Source organism: Schistocerca serialis, chromosome 6, assembly GCF_023864345.2.
Source record: "Schistocerca serialis cubense isolate TAMUIC-IGC-003099 chromosome 6, iqSchSeri2.2, whole genome shotgun sequence".
NCBI classification, from domain to species: Eukaryota; Metazoa; Arthropoda; class Insecta; order Orthoptera; family Acrididae; genus Schistocerca; species Schistocerca serialis.
The window spans coordinates 86,730,912-86,749,015 of record NC_064643.1 but is presented as its reverse complement, the minus strand read 5'-3'; the positions used below and the strand labels follow the sequence as shown (position 1 = coordinate 86,749,015).

The following is an 18,104-nucleotide window of genomic DNA, read 5'->3' as shown; positions in this document are numbered from 1 at the left end:
CCGCGCGGCAGCTATTGTCGCAGGTTAGAATCCTGCCTCGGGCGTGGATGTGTGTGATGTCCTTAGGTTAGTTAGGTTTAAGTAGTTCTAAGTTCTAGGGGACTGATGACCTCAGAAGTTTAGTCCCATAGTGCTCAGACCCATTTGAACTTTTTTTTTTTTTCAAATGTAGCACGTTTCTTTCTGGTGACACAGCGCGATCTTTGCGTGCAGTGACTCTACAAACTGTGTGAGACTTTTGTCTCTGTTTTCGCGATCACACCACGAATTTGATTTAACAATACTTGTACGTAAATTGACGTGAGTGGTCACAGTTTCGATTAATATTCCGGTAAATTTCTTTACTTCTTCCACAGTGTCTCTCAAATTGACTTGAATCAAAATTGCAAAGTTTACATTGCTCCTCAGGGACTAACACAATGCTACTGCACTTACTTTTATTATTTGTAACTCAGAGTTCACTGACCTGACTTGTGACAAATAAATAAAAACACCTACAGCCGTCCTTATCATTTTATTTTATTTTGTCGCTACCAGTTTCAGCTCTTCATGCGTCATCTTCAGGCTCATTTTCACGAGATAGAGGTTGATATGATCCCCGTGCATAACACATCAGTTGCCAGCATTACTGGATACGCAGATAATGTGTCAGCACTCCAACCATCAACTATATGTAGATTTGTCAGATATTGAAGCAGGTTGTGTCTACAGCCGTGTGTAGTCTTCGTTACAGATCTCACTGACATTACTCTGTAGATCAACAACAATGCCAATTTCGGAATCTAACCGATTACTCCGATCTACATTGCCTCATTACAACTGTTTATTAGAAATCTTAGTTTGATTATTTATCTTATCATGCATTTTATCCCGACATTAGGTGACATTTTCTATCTGCTCTTTCTTCTCTGGCGACAGATTTTGGTTTTGTTTTACTACAATATTATTTTACACACTACTGCTCTCATTTTGCAAAGTGTGAACAGACTCATCATCATGGCTTAATCTGTATTACAATCCTCTCGGTTCATTTGAAATGTCGAAGTCACAAAATAATGTTCAAATGTGTGTTAAATCTTGTGGGACTTAACTGCTAAGGTCATCAGTCCGTAACCTTACAAACCTAAATTATCCTAAGGACAAACACACACACCCATGCCCGAGGGAGAACTCGAACTTCCGCCGGGACCAGCCGCACAGTCCATGATTGCAGCGCCTCAGACCGCTCGGCTAATCCCTCGCTCGAAGTCACATTCAGCGTATCTGGCGTCGTGATTCAAATCTTCAACACAGTCATTTGCTACAGACCCCGCAGTGCCATGCACATTATCCCAAATTATACAACCGGGGTTTGTAGCTGATGTACGTTACAAATATTACCGAATGGTAACTGCAGGTGGGTGCATAATAAAAGGTGTCCGATGGGTCCATCGTTCGGTTTCGTCCCATATCGGATCTGTCGGGAACACTTCATGTAGATTTCCCTGCTTTTTTTTTTATTTCTGCAAATGCCAGCAGCTGTAGTGTCAAAATTGCGTGGTTAAGCTAAACGTTGCAAAATGGTTCGAATGGCTCTGAGTGCTATGGGACTTAACATCTGAGGTCATCAGTCCCCTAGAAGTCAGAACTACTTAAACCTAAGTAACCTAAAATACAAGATAAAAATGTCGGCACTCGGTGTTGCCATTTCGACATCGATAGATCGTTATGTCAGAGAAGGGAATCTGCAGCGTTCATGCACTGCTGAGTCATGAGCGAACGTCTCGGCTAACTCAGATTACTACACCAGAAACCTCATACTAGCTGTTGTTACCACACCAGACGGTCACAGGCAGCGATGTTACGTGACTTCCGAAAACTCCAGCCAAATGTTGATGTGCCAGCATGAGCTCCTACGACAAGCAGGTGGATAACAAACCTCTTCAGTAATCTTTCCTTACAAAAGGAAAGTAGATGGTATCACTAGCAACAACTTCATGTTGCCGCGCTGAAATGGTTATCATTCGTCTAACAAAACATGACGTACGCACGGCGCCAGTTTTGCGTTTTCTATATGCCGTATTCGTGATGTTTCAGTTTTAATATCTCTGTACTTACTGCTCGGACATTTAATCAAGCCCGTATGTTAAGGGCGAAAACGGGTCTCTGGACGATTTACCCGAAATTCAAAAACAGATTATAGTTTCAGATGTGTTGAATAACACTTAATAATGTAGGGTCACAAAATGCCAGAGTACACTGGACGTGTACGGTAAACTAAATATTAAGGTTTCGAGAACGAGTGGAGCTACAGTGTTAAACGGCTCACAAAATGGTTCAAATGGCTCTGAGCACTATGGGACTTTTCTAAGGTCATCAGTCCCCTAGAACATAGAACTACTTAAACCTAACTAACCTAAGGACATCACACACATCCATGCACGAGGCAGGATTCGAACGTGCGACCGTAGCGATCACGTGGTTCCAGACTGTAGCGCCTAGAGCCGCTCGGCCACCCCGGCCGGCAAACGGCTCACACACTGCCTCAGAGATGGTCGACTTTCATTAACGATCTCATAGAACAAGGTAAGGATAATTGATGTAAAGCAGTCGGTAACTGATGAACTACGACAATCACACCATTAGTCGTCCGAGCAGGGAAATTATTTTTGTGTCAAGAATTATACAACAGATCACTCAGTGCATGTGGCGCTTCATCTGACCGACACTTACGACTCGTATTGCAAGTACGCTTGATTTGTTCTACTCGTGAAATTGTTTTAATAACAGAGTGCGCAGGCATAGTAAGTCAGTCCATCTACACTGTGAGATGTTAGACCCACTGTCACACGTTCACATCAAGTATTTTACAGACAATCTCATAATATTATTGGCAGTGCTCCAGAATGTCATCGGAAACTGGTTCAAATAAATAAACACAGTTCTTTTTGCCAGATCTGCTAACTTATCTACATCAGTCCCAAATGCAGCCTCGCCAAAGATGCGACTGGTGGTGGCAAATGTAACTGTTATCGTGGCTTGTGGTGTGGATCGTCTCAGTTCCTCTTCTTCCCTTTCGGCACAGGGCGAGAGGCCCCCACCAAGCAGGACAATATTTTGCGAACGACGAGGTACAGTACGAGCAGCGCCGCTGCCATCGTGGCCACCACGAAGGCAGCAACGTCTAGCAGCAGGTACTGGTACCAGGCCAGGTCCAGCGCCGCAGACCTCAGGTGAGGCGCCCCCCGGTGCCTGATGACGTACTCCACCCAGTAGACAGCCTCCTCCAGCGGCGGCCGGGGGCGGTCCCGGAACAGCCGGGACAGCTGCTTGGCGCGCTCGCGGTACCTGTAAAAGAGGAAAGGACAGAGCATAGTTAGAACAACATCAGACAACATAATACGGAGAAGGAATTATCCACTCCCAAGATCCAAAAAACAAAGTGTCCTGACTGAGTAAGATACAATTGCGTAATTGTACGCAGCGGGTAACGATACGCATTCAGTATTTGAAGCTTGCGATACACCAGACAGCTTACGACTACTCCTGAAATTTCTGTTCCGACACTGACAATGTTGAGTGTGTATGGATAAAGTTCAAGGCAATCGTAAAATGCCTTTTAGACGGGTACGTACCGAGTAAAACTGTGAGGAACGGGGAAAACCCACCGTGGTTCAACAACAGAGTTAGGAAATTACTGCGAAAGCAAAGGGAGCTTCACTGCAAATTTAAACGCAGCCAAAACCTCTCAAACAAACAGAAGCTTAACGATGTCAAAGTTAGCGTAAGGAGGGCTATGCGTGAAGTGTTCAGTGAATTAGAAAGTAAAATTCTGTGTACCGACTTGACAGAAAATCCTAGGAAGTTCTGGTCTTACGTTAAATCAGTAAGTGGATCGAAACAGCATATCCAGACCGTCTGGGATGATAATGGCATTGAAACAGAGGATGACACGCGTAAACCTGAAATATTAAACACCTTTTTCCAAAGCTGTTTCACACAGGAAGACCGCACTGCATTTCCTTCTCTAAATCCTCGCACAAACGAAAAAATGGCTCACATCGAAATAAGTGTCCAAGGAATAGAAAAGCAACTGAAAACATTCAACAGAGTAAAGTCCACTGGACCTGACGGGATACCAATTCGATTCTACACAGAGTACTCGAAAGAACTTGCCTCCGTTCTAACAGCGGTGTACCGCAAGTCTCTAGAGGAACGGAAGGTTCCAAATGATTGGAAAAGAGCACACGTAGTTACAGTTTTCAAGAAGGGTCGCCGAGCAGATGCGCAAAACCATATGCCTATATCTCTGACATCGATCTTGGTTCAAATGGCTCTGAGCACTATGGGACTTAACATCTGTGGTCATCAGTCCCCTAGAATTTAGAACTACTTAAACCTAACTAACCTAAGGACATCACACGCATCCATGCCCGAGACAGGATTCGAACCTGCGACCGCAGCAGTCCCACGGCTCCGGACTGAGCGCCTAGAACCGCTAGACAACCGCGGCCGGCTGACATCGATCTGTTGTAGAATTTTAGAACATGTTTTTTGCTCGTGTATCATGTCATTTCTGGAAACCCAGAATCTACTCTGTAGGACTCAACATGGATTACGGAAACACCGATCGTGTGAGACCCAACTCGCGTTATTTGTTCATGATACCCAGAAAATATTAGATACAGGCTCCCAGGTAGATACAATTTTCCTTGACTTCCGGAAGGCGTTCGATACAGTTCCGCACTGTCGCCTGATAAACAAAGTAACAGCCTACGGAATATCAGACCAGCTGTGTGGCTGGATTGAAGAGTTTTTAGCAGAGAGAACACAGCATGTTGTTCTCAGTGGAGAGACGTCTACAGGCGTTAAAGTAACCTCTGCCGTGCCACAGGGGAGTGATATGGGACCATTGCTTTTCACAATATATATAAATGACCTAATAGATAGTGTCGGAAGTTCCATGCGGCTTTTCGCGGATGATGCTGCAGTATACAGAGAAGTTGAAGCATTAGAAAATTGCAGCGAAATGCAGGAAGATCTGCAGCGGACAGGCACTTGGTGCAGGGAGTGGCAACTGACCCTTAACATAGACAAATGTAATGTATTGCGAATACGTAGAAAGAAGGATCCTTTATTGTATGATTATATGATAGCGGAACAAACACTGGTAGCAGTTACTTCTGTAGAATATCTGGGAGTATACCTATGGAATGATTTGAAGTGGAATGATCATACAAAATTAATTGTTGGTAAGGCAGGTGCCAGGTTGATATTCATTGGGAGAGTCCTTAGAAAATGTAGTCCATCAACAAACGAGGTGGCTTACAAAACACTCTTTCGACCTACACTTGAGTATTGCTCATCAGTGTGGGCTCCGTACCAGGTCACGTTGACGGAGGAGATAGGGAAGATCCAAAGAAGAGCGGCGCGTTTCGTCACAGGGTTGTTTGGTAAGCGTGATAGCGTTACGGAGATGTTTAGCAAACTCAAGTGGCAGACTCTGCAAGAGAGGCGCTCTGCATCGCGGTGTAGCTTGCTGCCCAGGTTTCGAGAGGTGCGTTTCTGGATGAGGTATCGAATATATTGCTTCCCCCTACTTATACCTCCCAAGGAGATCACCAATGTAAAATTAGAGACATTTGAGAGCGCACAGAGGCTTTCCAGCAGGCGTTCTTCCCCCAAACCATACGCGACTGGAACAGGAAAGGCAGATAATGACAGTGGCACGTAAAGTGCCCTCTGCCATCCGCCACACACCGTGGGGTGGCTTCCGGAGTAAAAATGTAGATGTTGATGTAGACTTCTTTATAGTCCTGTATGTAACGAACAGAAGGGACAGTGAGATGCAAATAAAACAGGCCTGCTATTTTCAGAAGACAGAAAATAAGGCGATAAGCTTACAGGTATTACAGATTTACTTTGACTGTTTTACTTTGATCTGAATATCTAACTGAAATCGCCGTATGTGTCAGTACATTTATCCCAGAGTGAGACAAGACGTTCAGTGGCTGCAAGGAAAAATGTTTGCGGTTGCCTAAGTGAAAAATGGTTGAACACAGGCGCGCTCCTCTTCGTCCGAGGCAAATTGTTGGAAACGAATGTTTTTCTTCAGGGCTCCAAAAATCGCATGGGGAGTGATCGGGACTACATAGAGGGTGTGGGCGGGGCACGTGCCCCCAAGGTTGTTTTCGACTGTGCAGCAGAGGTCTCGATGGAAAGCGGGAAAGCCCTTACACATCCTCCATGCGATTTTTATATTTTTGGAGCCGTGAAGAAAGACACTGGTGGTCGTCGATTTCCTTCAGACAAAGAGTTGCACGCCAGGGTGCAATAATTGCTGCCTAAGCCGAAAGGTCGGTTTTCATTACAGATTTTTATTCATTTAGTTATGTAAAGCTGATTAGATCTGTATTTTCTAAGCTTCGTTCCACGAAAGTTTGTTCACCCGTTTTAATTTCATCAGTCAAAGTAACTAAAAATATTTTCCCTCACCGCACCTTGTTGATATACGCTACGTAATACACAAGAGCTACATCTATTTGCGGTATACCAGATGGTAGAGCTCAAAAACATCTAAATAAAAGTCCGGGACAACATATGCTGATGTTATAATTGTTGTTTATTTTTACATTAGAAGTCGCCCATTTTAGAACCTACAAAGCAGCAAAAGGATGATTGTGACTTTAGCGTTAAGGATAAACATATGCTATCGCGCACTCTTTTGGAGTTCTTTTTGAAGTCTACATTTCAGTACCAAATCAAATAATTTTGCCCTAATACATTAGGCAGCCTAGTGCAAGAGAACGCAATGGCAGCCCACGTACTTCCGACCTGATTTCAATTTATCGCCATTTCGTTTGCTCATGTAACCTATATTAGTTATGTTGCTGTTATTGTGGTCTTCAGTCCTGAGACTGGATTGATGCAGCTCTCCATGCTACTCTATCCTGTGCAACCTTCTTCAACTCCCAGTACCTACTGCAACCTACATCCCTCTGAATCTGCTGAGTGTATTCATCTCTTGGTCTCCCTCTACGATTTTTACCCTCCACGCTGCCCTCCAATACTAAATTGGTGAGCCCTTGATGCCTCAGAACTTGTCCTACCAACCGATCCCTTCTTCTAGTCAAGTTGTGCCACAAACTTCTCTTCTCCCCAATCCTATTCAATACCTCCTCATTAGTTATGTGAGCTACCCATCTAATCTTCAGCATTCTTCTGTAGCACCACATTTCGAAAGCTTCTATTCTCTTCTTGTCCAAACTATTTATCGTCCATGTTTCACTTCCATACATGGCTACACTCCATACAAATACTTCCAAAAATGACTTCCTGACACTTAAATCTGTACTCGATGTTAACGGATTTCTCTTCGTCAGAAATGCTTTCCTTGCCATTCTACATCTTATAACCTCCCTACCTCGACCTTCATGTTATTTTTCTGCCCAAACAGCAAAACTCGTCTACTACTTTGTCTCATTTCCTCAGCATCACGTGATTTAAGTCGACTACATTTCATTATCCTCGTTTTACTTTTGTTGTTCATCTTATATCGTCCTTTCAAGACACTATCCATTCCATTCAACTGCTCTTGCAAGTCCTTTGCTGTCTCTGACAGATTTACGTCATCGGCGAACCTCAACCTTTTTATTTCTTCTCCATGGATTTTAATACCTACTCCAAACTTTTCTTTTGTTTCCTTTACTGCTTGCTCAGCATACAGATTGAATAACATCGGGGAGAGGCTACAACTCTGTCTCACTCCTTTCCCAACCACTGCTTCCCTTTCATGCCCCTCGACTCTTATAACGGCCATCTGGTTTCTGTACAAATTGTAAATAGCCTTTCGCTCTCTGTATTTTACCCCTGCCACCGTCAGAATTCGAAAGCATATTCCAATCAACATTGTCAAAAGCTTTCTCTAAGTCTACAAATGCTAGAAACGTAGGTTTGCCTTTCCTTAATCTAGCTTCTATGGTAAGTCGTAGGGTCAGCGCTGCTTCACGTGTTCCAGTATTTCTACGGAATCCAAACTGATCTTCCCCGACGTCGGCTTCTACCAGTTTTTCCATGCGTCTGTAAGGAATTCGCGTTTGTATTTTGCAGCCGTGACTTATTAAACTGATAGTTCGGCGATTTTCACATCTGTCAACACCTTCTTTCTTTGGGATTGGAATTATTATGTTATTCTTAAAGTCTGAGGGTATTTCGCCTGTCTCATGCATCTTGCTCACCAGATGGTAGAGTTTTGTCGGGCCCAGCTCTCTCAAGGTTGTCAGTATTTCTAATGGAATGTTGTCTACTCCCGGGGCCTTGTTTCGACTCAGGTCTTTCAGTGCTCTGTCAAACTCTTCACGCAGTATCATATCTCCCATTTCATCTTCATCTACATCCTCTTCCATTTACATAATATTGTCCTCAAGTAAATCGCCCTTGTACAGACTCTCTATGTACTCCTTCCACCATAATGATTTCCCTTCTTTGCTTAGAACTGGGTTACCATTTGAGCTCTTGATATTCATACAAGTGGTTCTATTTTCTTCAAAGGTCTTTTTATTTTCCTGTAGGCAGTATCTATCTTACCCCTAGTGAGACAAGCCTCTACATCCATACATTTGTCCTATAACCATCCCTGCTTAGCCATTTTGCACTTCCTGTCGATCTCATTTTTGAGACGTTTATATTCCTTTTTGCCTGCTTCATTTACTGCATTTTTATATTTTTTTCCTTTCATCAATTAAATTCAATATTTCTTCTGTTACTCAAGGATTTCTACTAGCCCTCGCCTTTTTACCTACTTTATCATCTGCTGCCTTCACTACTTCATCCCTCAAAGCTACCCATTCTTCTTCTACTGTATTTCGTTCTCCCATTCCTGTCAACTGTTCCCTTATGCTCTCCCTGAAACTCTGTACAACCTCTGGTTTAGCCAGTTTATCCAGCTCCCATCTCCTTAGGTTCCAACCTTTTTGCAATTTCTTTTGTTTTAATCTACAGTTCATAACCAATAGATTGTGGTCAGAGTTCATATCTGCCCCTGGCAATGTCTTACAATTTAATACCTGGTTCCTAAATCTCTGTCTTACCAATATATAATCTATTTGAAACCTGTCAGTATCTGCGGGCTTCTTCCATGTATACAACCTTCTTTTATGATTCTTGAACCAAATGTTAGCTATGATAAAGTTGTGCTCTGTGCAAAATTCTACCAGGCGGCTTCCTCTTTCGTTTCTTCCCCCCAATCCATATTCACCTACTACGTTTCCTTCTCTCCCTTTTCCTACTACCGAATTCCAGTCACCCATGACTATTAAATTATTGTCTCCTTTCACTATCTGAATAATTTCTTTTATTTTATCATACATTTCTTCAATTACTTCATCTGCAGAGCTAGTTGGCATATAAACTTGTACTACTGTAGCAGGCGTGGGCTTCGTGTCCATCTTGGCCACAATAATGCGTTCACTATGCTGATCGTAGTACCTTACCCGCACTCCTATTTTTTTTATTCATCATTAAACCTACTCCTACATTACCCCTATTTGAATTTGTATTTATAACCCTGTATTCACCTGACCAAAATTCTTGTTCCTCCTGCCACCGAATTTCATTAATTCCGACTATATCTGACTTTAGCCTATCCATTTCCCTTTTTAAATTTTCTAGCCTACCTGCCAGATTAAGGGATCTGACATTCCATGCTCCGATGCGTAGAACGCCAGTTTTCTTTCTCCTGGTACCGACGTCCTCTTGAGTAGTCCCCGCCCGGAGATCCGAATGGGGGACTATTTTACCTCCGGAATATTTTACCCAAGAGGACGCCATCATCATTTAACCATAAAGCTGCATGCCCTCGGGAAAAATTACGGCTGTAGTTTCCCCTTGCTTTCAGCCGTTCGCAGTACCAGCACAGCAAGGCCGTTTTGGTCGATGTTACAAGGCCAGATCAGTCAATCATCCAGACTGTTGCCCCTGCAACTACTGAAAAGGCTGCCGCTCCTCTTCAGGAACCACACGTTTGTCTGGCCTCTCAACAGATACCGCTCCGTTGTGGTTGCACCTACGGTACGGCTATCTGTATCACTGAGGCACGCAAGTCTCCCCACCAACGGCAAGGTCCATGGTTCATGTCGGTGGATATTAGTTATATGTGTACGAAAACATAGTCAGTGAATATATGTGTGAATTATTAAACGAAGAAGCACGTAAATTGTATAGGCAAAAAACATCTCATCGCAATTTCCTGTTTCGTCCCAAAAAGTACTGCTAAGCATCTAGGGTGTTGCGCCAATCGTACCGAGTAAACTATTAAAATAAGAAATTCAGAAAGTATGGAATAAGGTGAATAAAAAATAAATGATAAACGATTAACTTTAAATACAAGTCAGCTGCCTATGAAACGTAGGTAAATCTTAAAACAACAATATCAAATCGTCGAGTCAAAGTCTAAATTAATTTACCCCGGAAAATTCACAATGTAGGGACCAGAGGTCTACAAATCGTCCTACCAGCTTGCCTGCCTGCATCTCCGCAGCAGCCATTACAGCTGCTCAGCCTGCCGCAATAGACACACGAGAGTGCACGTGTACCGGAGCACAGTGGCTACAGCACGGCGGCTCGTGTTTCCGCAAGCCTGGCGGGCTTCACGGGACCCGTCCAGCCTGCTCCAGTCCAATGCATGTGTCTGCGTACGTATTTTTACTGCAGATCAATTACCACAATGGTGGGAGCAGCACTGATGAATCAACCTCAAATGAGACTGAGGAGAAATTACTAATTGGGAAATATATACCAGTCACGAAAAAGGGTCCAGCTGGGAAAAAGTTGTGTGTATATCAGTCTGCTTCAAATAAATCAGAAGGTGTTTCGCAATGCAAAATGTGTGAAACGTTACTGAACACTCATTCGGGAGCCTCGAATATGTTACGACATATTTGTAAAATTAACCAGCAGTTTGCTTACTCCATATATATTATGAAACACTGACAAGTGTGTGGAAATGTGTGCTAAGGACTTTAGGCCATTGAGCAGGATGTAGGCTTTCTAAATTTAGGGGAGACGTTGATTGAGATAAGAATAAAATGTGGCCCAGTGGACATTAAAAACCACATTCTGGCGGTACGCAACGTAGTGTGACGAAAGCTTAGTATGAAATAGAAAGCATATTCTTTCAGAAAAATGCTCTTTAAATTGGTATAATACGAGAAACGAAGTGCCTAAATGCACATTTTACCTAATGTCAGTCAAAAAAATATATATATATAATTGAGAACAGTGGCGTTGAACGCCCAGTCTTACTGATACTGATGGTTAACTTCTGTTCTTTCATTAATCAGTGTTAGACGATGTCGGTTTAACGCACCTGTACACTAACTTAATTTAAGTACGAAATATTTAGGCACTGCAGCCTTTCTTTCTCTCAGCCATTATGTCTTGCTAAGAATATGTAATTTGACACAATATACGTGCATGTACACTGTTCCATTGTCTTTATGGCGTTATACGCCAAATTTAAGAAAAGGTCCTCGGAAACCTAACACTTAGCCTGATACTTTTGTAGTACCACGATTAACGTGTTACATCATGTTATGTTACTACCTGATATTCTGCCAGGCCTACCCAGTTTCTAACTACCCTACGCAATTTTTGTTTATGCTATCTTCATTACTGCTACTAATGCAATGTTAATACAAATTCATCTACGTTTTTTTTAGGCGCTGTTGCCTTTATTGATGCTCAGTCATACTGATGTACTCTCCGCGATACTATACAGGGTGATTCAAAAAGAATATCACAACTTTAGGAATTTAAAACTCTGCAACGACAAAAGGCAGAGCTAAGCACTATCTGTCGGCGAATTAAGGGAGCTATAAAGTTTCATTTAGTTGTACATTTGTTCGCTTGAGGCGCTGTTGACTAGGCGTCAGCGTCAGTTGATGCTAAGATGGCGACCGCTCAACAGAAAGCTTTTTGTGTTATTGAGTACGGCAGAAGTGAATCGACGACAGTTGTTCAGCGTGCATTTCGAACAAAGTATGGTGTTAAACCTCCTGATAGGTGGTGTATTAAACGTTGGTATAAACGGTTTACAGAGAATGGGTGTTTGTGCAAAGGGAAAAGTTCTGGACGGCCGAGAACGAGTGATGAAAATGTAGCACGCATCCAGCAAGCATTTGTTCGCAGCCCAGGAAAATCGGCTCGCAGAGCTAGCAGATAGCTGCAAATTCCACAGTCAACTGTATGGAGAGTCCTACGAAAAAGGTTAGTTATGAAACGTTATCGTCTGAAATTGGTTCAAGCACTGTCTGCAGCTGATAAGATTAAAAGAATCGATTTCTGTGATTTTATCCTTGCTCAAATGGAAACAGATGAATCTTTCGTTTCAAAGATTGTGTTTAGTGATGAATCAACTTTCCACACTAATGGGAAAGTCAACCGTCACGATGTCTGTATATGGGGCACTGAGAATCCGCGGGAAACAACTCAGTATGAACGTGACTCACCTAAGGTAAACGTTTTCTGTGCCATTTCAGCCAATAAAGTTTTTGGCCCCTTTTTCTTCGAAGGTGCTACTGTAACTGGACTACAGTATCTGGAGATGTTAGAGAATTTGCTGTTCCCTCAGCTTGAACAAGAAGCACAACAATTCATATTTCAGCAGGATGGAGCGCCACCACATTGGCACTTATCTGTCCGTAACTACCTGAACGTCAACTACCCGAGGCGATGGATCGGCCGCGAGGCAGCCCGTGACAGAGTACTTCATCACTGGCCTCCAAGAAGCCCTGATCTTACCCCCTGCGATTTTTTCTTAAGGGGGTATGTTAAGGATATGGTGTTTCGGCCACCTCTCCCAGCCACCATTGATGATTTGAAACGAGAAATAACAGCAGCTATCCAAACTGTTATCCCTGATATGCTACAGAGAGTGTGGAACGAGTTGGAGTATCGGGTTGATATTGCTTGTGTGTCTGGAGGGGCCATATTGAACATCTCTGAACTTGTTTTGAGTGAAAAAAAACCTTTTTAAATACTCTTTGTAATGATGTATAACAGAAGGTTATATTATGTTTCTTTCATTAAATACACATTTTTAAAGTTGTGGTATTCTTTTTGAAACACCCTGTATATCATTCCTGTAAATAGCCACACATACGTTCATTAATTAACCAGATAAAGATTGAGCAATGTATTCAACATTGAGAAATAATTTTACAGAGTAATAGCTATTCTGTCTCACGGGCTCCGAATCTGTTATAGGGGTATCGGTCTCCTGAGAAGCAAGTTATTTTACATAAGACGCCATTAAAGGTTTTAATGGTTATATTAATCCAATTGCTAATCTAAAGATAGCTACCGTTCTGTATCTATATTTCCATGCGCGCACGCGCATGGCTTTCAGCAATGCTCGGTACACAGGTGCTCGCCGCGTTTAGTTCCTTGCGCAGCTCTCGCGGCCTACCGACCTCGTCCGCGCAGTGGGGCCTGCTGTTTCTCTTCTGCTAAGTAATGTAGATTTATGACTGGCTACTACGGTGCTACAGTTTTACACTTGACATGGCCAAACTTTGGCATGCAGTAGTTTAGTATCTCTCGCTTCTGAAGAAGGCCAAGTTATTTTGGCTGAAACCTGGGTAAAGTGAGGCTGACGTGTTACATGTTCAATTATCACAGTTGCTGACAGGGCTGCACAATGTTAAAAATACTTATATATAAAATGAATAGGTAACTCTGTTCTTTACCAATGACAGGCTAATTAAAGACGCATTGGTTTTCACATCATCTATATTCCAGTATATTCCACATTTGGTGGCACGTAGATGCAGCGTCTGTGGCTGTGATTTCAAATCATTTCCGAGTACAGTATATTTCGTTTATTTGAACCAAATAGCTGTTACATCCTCGAACACTCTCGAACATCTGTACTAACGTCGTAGTCAAGAAATTTGTGCCCGAGTGAGACTTAGGCCGTCTACAAAAAAAAAGAAAAAAAAAAGAATGGTTCAAATGCTTCTGAGCACTATGGGACTTAACATCTGAGGTCATGTCCCCTAGAACTTAGAACTACTTACACCTAACTAACCTAAGGACATCACACACATCCATGCCCGAGGCAGGATTCGAACCTGCGACCGTAGCGGTCGCTCGGTTCCAGACTGAAGCACCTAGAACCTCTCGGCCACACCGGCCGGCCGGCCGACCGTCTACAAATTGTTAAAGAAGATCTTATGTTTTTACCCAAATGTGCCATCGGCTTCCATAGAGACGATATGACCGAAAGAACAGAGACCACGCATTCATTTCACTGAGTCGCCTCCTTGGGTTATGAATCGACCACCTCCAGTGTGAATGCACAGCCACGTTCAACTGCGGCGGCAGTCTCAAAGTAACGAGCATGGAGGACGTGGACAGGTATTGCGGATAGGTGGCACTGTATGGGAATGTGGGTCCCCGTTGTTTCAATAAACATCGTGTCCGGGTGGCACAGTGGTTAGATCAACTGCCTAGTAAGCAGGAGATCCGGGTTCGAATCCTGGTCTAGCACGCATTTTCGCTCAGCGCCGCTGATTTCGCATACATTCCCGACGCAGCTGACACCATAATTTCCTTCCCTTCCCTTTGTTTCTCCCCCCGCCCACTTCAGATTACATAATAACAACCACAGCTGTGGATTCCGCGTGATCTCATTTCTTTCAGACATGTTCAAAAGAACAGAGACGAACAATCAGGCACTCTGATGACCACGTCGGAGCTCTATCGGGTGATCACGCGGGGTGATCGCTGCGTGTCTTCGACCTTACTTTTGAGGCACCACAAGACTTGGTCGTATCTGCCTCTCGATCGTACAGAAAAATCATCAGTCACGTCACAGAAAATTGGCAAACCATCGTGACCTACCACGTCTTAAATGGCATGCCTCAGATCAAACTTAAACGGACGAAGCACATGCCTTGTTAATTGATGATTGGCCTCGAACTCGTGAGGGCTGTGGCCACGAGGGGGGCGTCCAAACGGTTTGCCTCCACAGACACCTGATTCAGACACCTGTAAGATGTGTCGTACTCCTCGTGACGCATTCGCTGCTATTGCAGAGGTACCAGATGCACTGACCCAGATTCCTTCAGATCTGCCAGCATTCCCTTGCACTGACGGGACGGCGAGTCCTCAGATTGCTACTCGATCCCCTCAGGAGCCCTTTGGACGCCTTCAGAACCTGAGAGGCAATGTTGCACTAGTGATCGATATTGATTGAGACGTCGTACCAACCTCTGATTTCCTTCTGGTTGGGACGGCGTCAGATAGTGACCAGTCACACTACAATATGGGATGGGTTTGGAAGCAGAAATCACCAACGAAGCGCAAGAAACGCAGTCGTACGCCACCTGGCTATTTTCTCCTCATCGTGGCAACATGGGGTGGTGAACCGCCGTCAGAAAACGCATCTATGTTGGGCTTGGCTCCTTACCCACCTACGTCAGTGACGTCAGTGGTTTGTGCTGCACCGCCTGTGATGCTTTCTCCTCCACCGCCTGTGACCTCTGTTGACAAGCTCTGTATGGTGTTGTTGTTGTGGTCTTCAGTCCTGAGACTGGTTTGATGCAGCTCTCCATGCTACTCTATCCTGTACAAGCTTCTTCATCTCCCAGTACCTACTGCAACCTACATCCTTCTGAATCTGCTTAGTGTATTCATCTCTTGGTCTCCCTCTACGATTTTTACCCTCCACGCTGCCCTCCAATGCTAAATTTGTGATCCCTTGATGCCTCAAAACATGTCCTACCAACCGATCCCTTCTTCTAGTCAAGTTGTGCCACAAACTTCTCTTCTCCCCAATCCTATTCAATACCTCCTCATTAGTTACGTGATCTACGCACCTTATCTTCAGCATTCTTCTGTAGCACCACATTTCGAAAGCTTCTATTCTCTTCTTGTCCAAACTGGTTATCGTCCATGTTTCACTTCCATACATGGCTACACTCCATACAAATACTTTCAGAAACGACTTCCTGACACTTAAATCTATACTCGATGTTAACAAATTTCTCTTCTTCAGAAACGATTTCCTTGCCATTGCCAGTCTACATTTTGTATCCTCTCTGCTTCGACCATCATCAGTTATTTTACTCCCTAAATAGCAAAACTCCTTTACTACTTTAAGTGTCTCATTTCCTAATCTAATCCCCTCAGCATCACCCGATTTAATTTGACTACATTCCATTATCCTCGTTTTGCTTTTGTTGATGTTCATGTTATATCCTCTTTTCAAGACACTGTCCATTCCGTTCAACTGCTCTTCCAAGTCCTTTGCTGTCTCTGACAGAATTACAATGTATGCTGTGTATGGAGGTCGCTCAAATGTGGTGTCGTCTTGATGATTCTACCACTCGACAACGTACTAGTGCTGCTTCTGTTTCTTGAATGGACAACATAAAGGAGCAATTGGAACAGGCTGCGAATATTGTTGGTGGGTACGTTCCACCATCAGTTGTGCCCCCCCCCCCTCCCTCCACATTGTAGTGACCATCAAGCCCTCGACTGTCTTTTGCGGCCTGCCCCAGCTGGCTGCCACTGGAAGATCCCAAGTCTTCACAGCAGAAGTGCCAGAACAGACGTATCGCCTAGCTATTATCAATGCCAGCGCTATCTGTGTCCCACATAAATTGGCGATGCTCCACGATACACTTCTAGTGGCAGATTTAGACGTGGCCCTCTTACGAGAAGTGCATATCGATGGTTTTCTAACCGGTCGCGGTGCATTCCTTTTGTCTCCTATGTGTCAGATACTGGTAGCAGAGTGGCGATTCTCATCCGTGAAGGATTACCCATTGACAACGTCCAATATCTTCCGGATTTGAGCGAGATGGCTCATGCGATCATTGCTGTCTGAATTATTAACATCTATGTTCCTTCAGGATCAGGGAGGAGAAGGAAACGTTCCACCTTCTTTGTGTAGGTAACCTTATCTCTTTTCGTCGGGCGGCAAAATGCATTGGTGCTGGATGGTGATTTCAATTCCACCATCCACCCCAAAGATCAGCCGCTGCATCATTCGCCTTGGGCAGAGCTTGCCGTGATCTTCGACCATCTCCAACTTGTGGACACACGAGAACAAGTTTCTGACGACCGCCCCAGATGTACACTGTACACCGTTCCTAGTCGCCTTGATTGCTTTCATATCTCGCGCTCGTTGGTGGAAGGAACCCAACTGGCTGCGATCTGGCCTGTCACTTTTTCCGACCATGCAGCTTATGTCTGCACAGTCACATTTGACCATCAGAGGTGTAGCAAGGAAGGGGTGTTTTTAAATGAATGCGGTTCTACTGGCGTCTCCTGACTGTCGGCATCTTATCAAGGTGACTTGGGATTCATGTCGCCACTGCCGTAGCGCTTCTCCATCTATGTCGTCATGGTAGCTGTCTGGTGACAAACATGCCGTCCACTGGGCCTTGATGGTGTATAGCAGAGACTCTGCAGTTTGGAGAAGGCAATCCACGAAAAATTACCAAATACTGAGGGACTGCTCTACGATGCCATTTTCACCTGAAAGATGTACAATAGGGGACTACATCGAGGCAGAAATTGCCGCCCTCACGTGCCACCATCTTGAATGGATGGTGATGCTAGCCTGCGGTTGTATGCCTTCTAGCAGACAGGTGAAGATGGTGCCAGGCCTTGATTCGAACCACCACTGATGACAATGGCAGGCAGCACCCAGTGGCAATGGATGCAGCCTTCATGTCCATTATGGTACACTGTACACTAACCACCCCCATTCACAGCTGTTTTTGAAGAAGCGTCTCAGCACATGTTTGCAGAGCATAAAAAATTCGGGCAGTCCTCTGCCACTACACAGACCTGATCGCCCTCACTGGAACTCTGCATCCACCTGCAGCTTTGGTATGATTAGCCTTCAGCCCGGCAGTTAACCAGGTCGATCATTCTTTTCTTACAGCTGTCCTCCATCGAGGTGGTCAACGTATCCTGCACAGTGCGACATCCTTGGCGCTGTATAAAGGTTAGTTGATACAACCAATCCTGGTGTGATGGGGGTCCCCTGTCCACGCTGCTGCACGCCTCCACCCAGAACCATTGTTATGTGGACTATGACTACGTGTGATGGG

General features: G+C 44.1%; 1 protein-coding gene across 1 annotated transcript in view; it reads right to left on the bottom strand.

Moving 5' to 3' along the window:
- Positions 1–2,679: 2,679 nt before the first annotated feature.
- The window catches only part of LOC126484098 (UDP-glycosyltransferase UGT5-like), a 118,612-nt gene continuing 103,187 nt past the window's right edge, over positions 2,680–18,104 (bottom strand). The window contains exon 7 of the mRNA XM_050107474.1: positions 2,680–3,327. Coding sequence (XP_049963431.1) covers positions 3,036–3,327 — 292 coding nt within the window. The 3' untranslated portion in view covers positions 2,680–3,035. The remainder of the gene's footprint in view (positions 3,328–18,104) is intronic.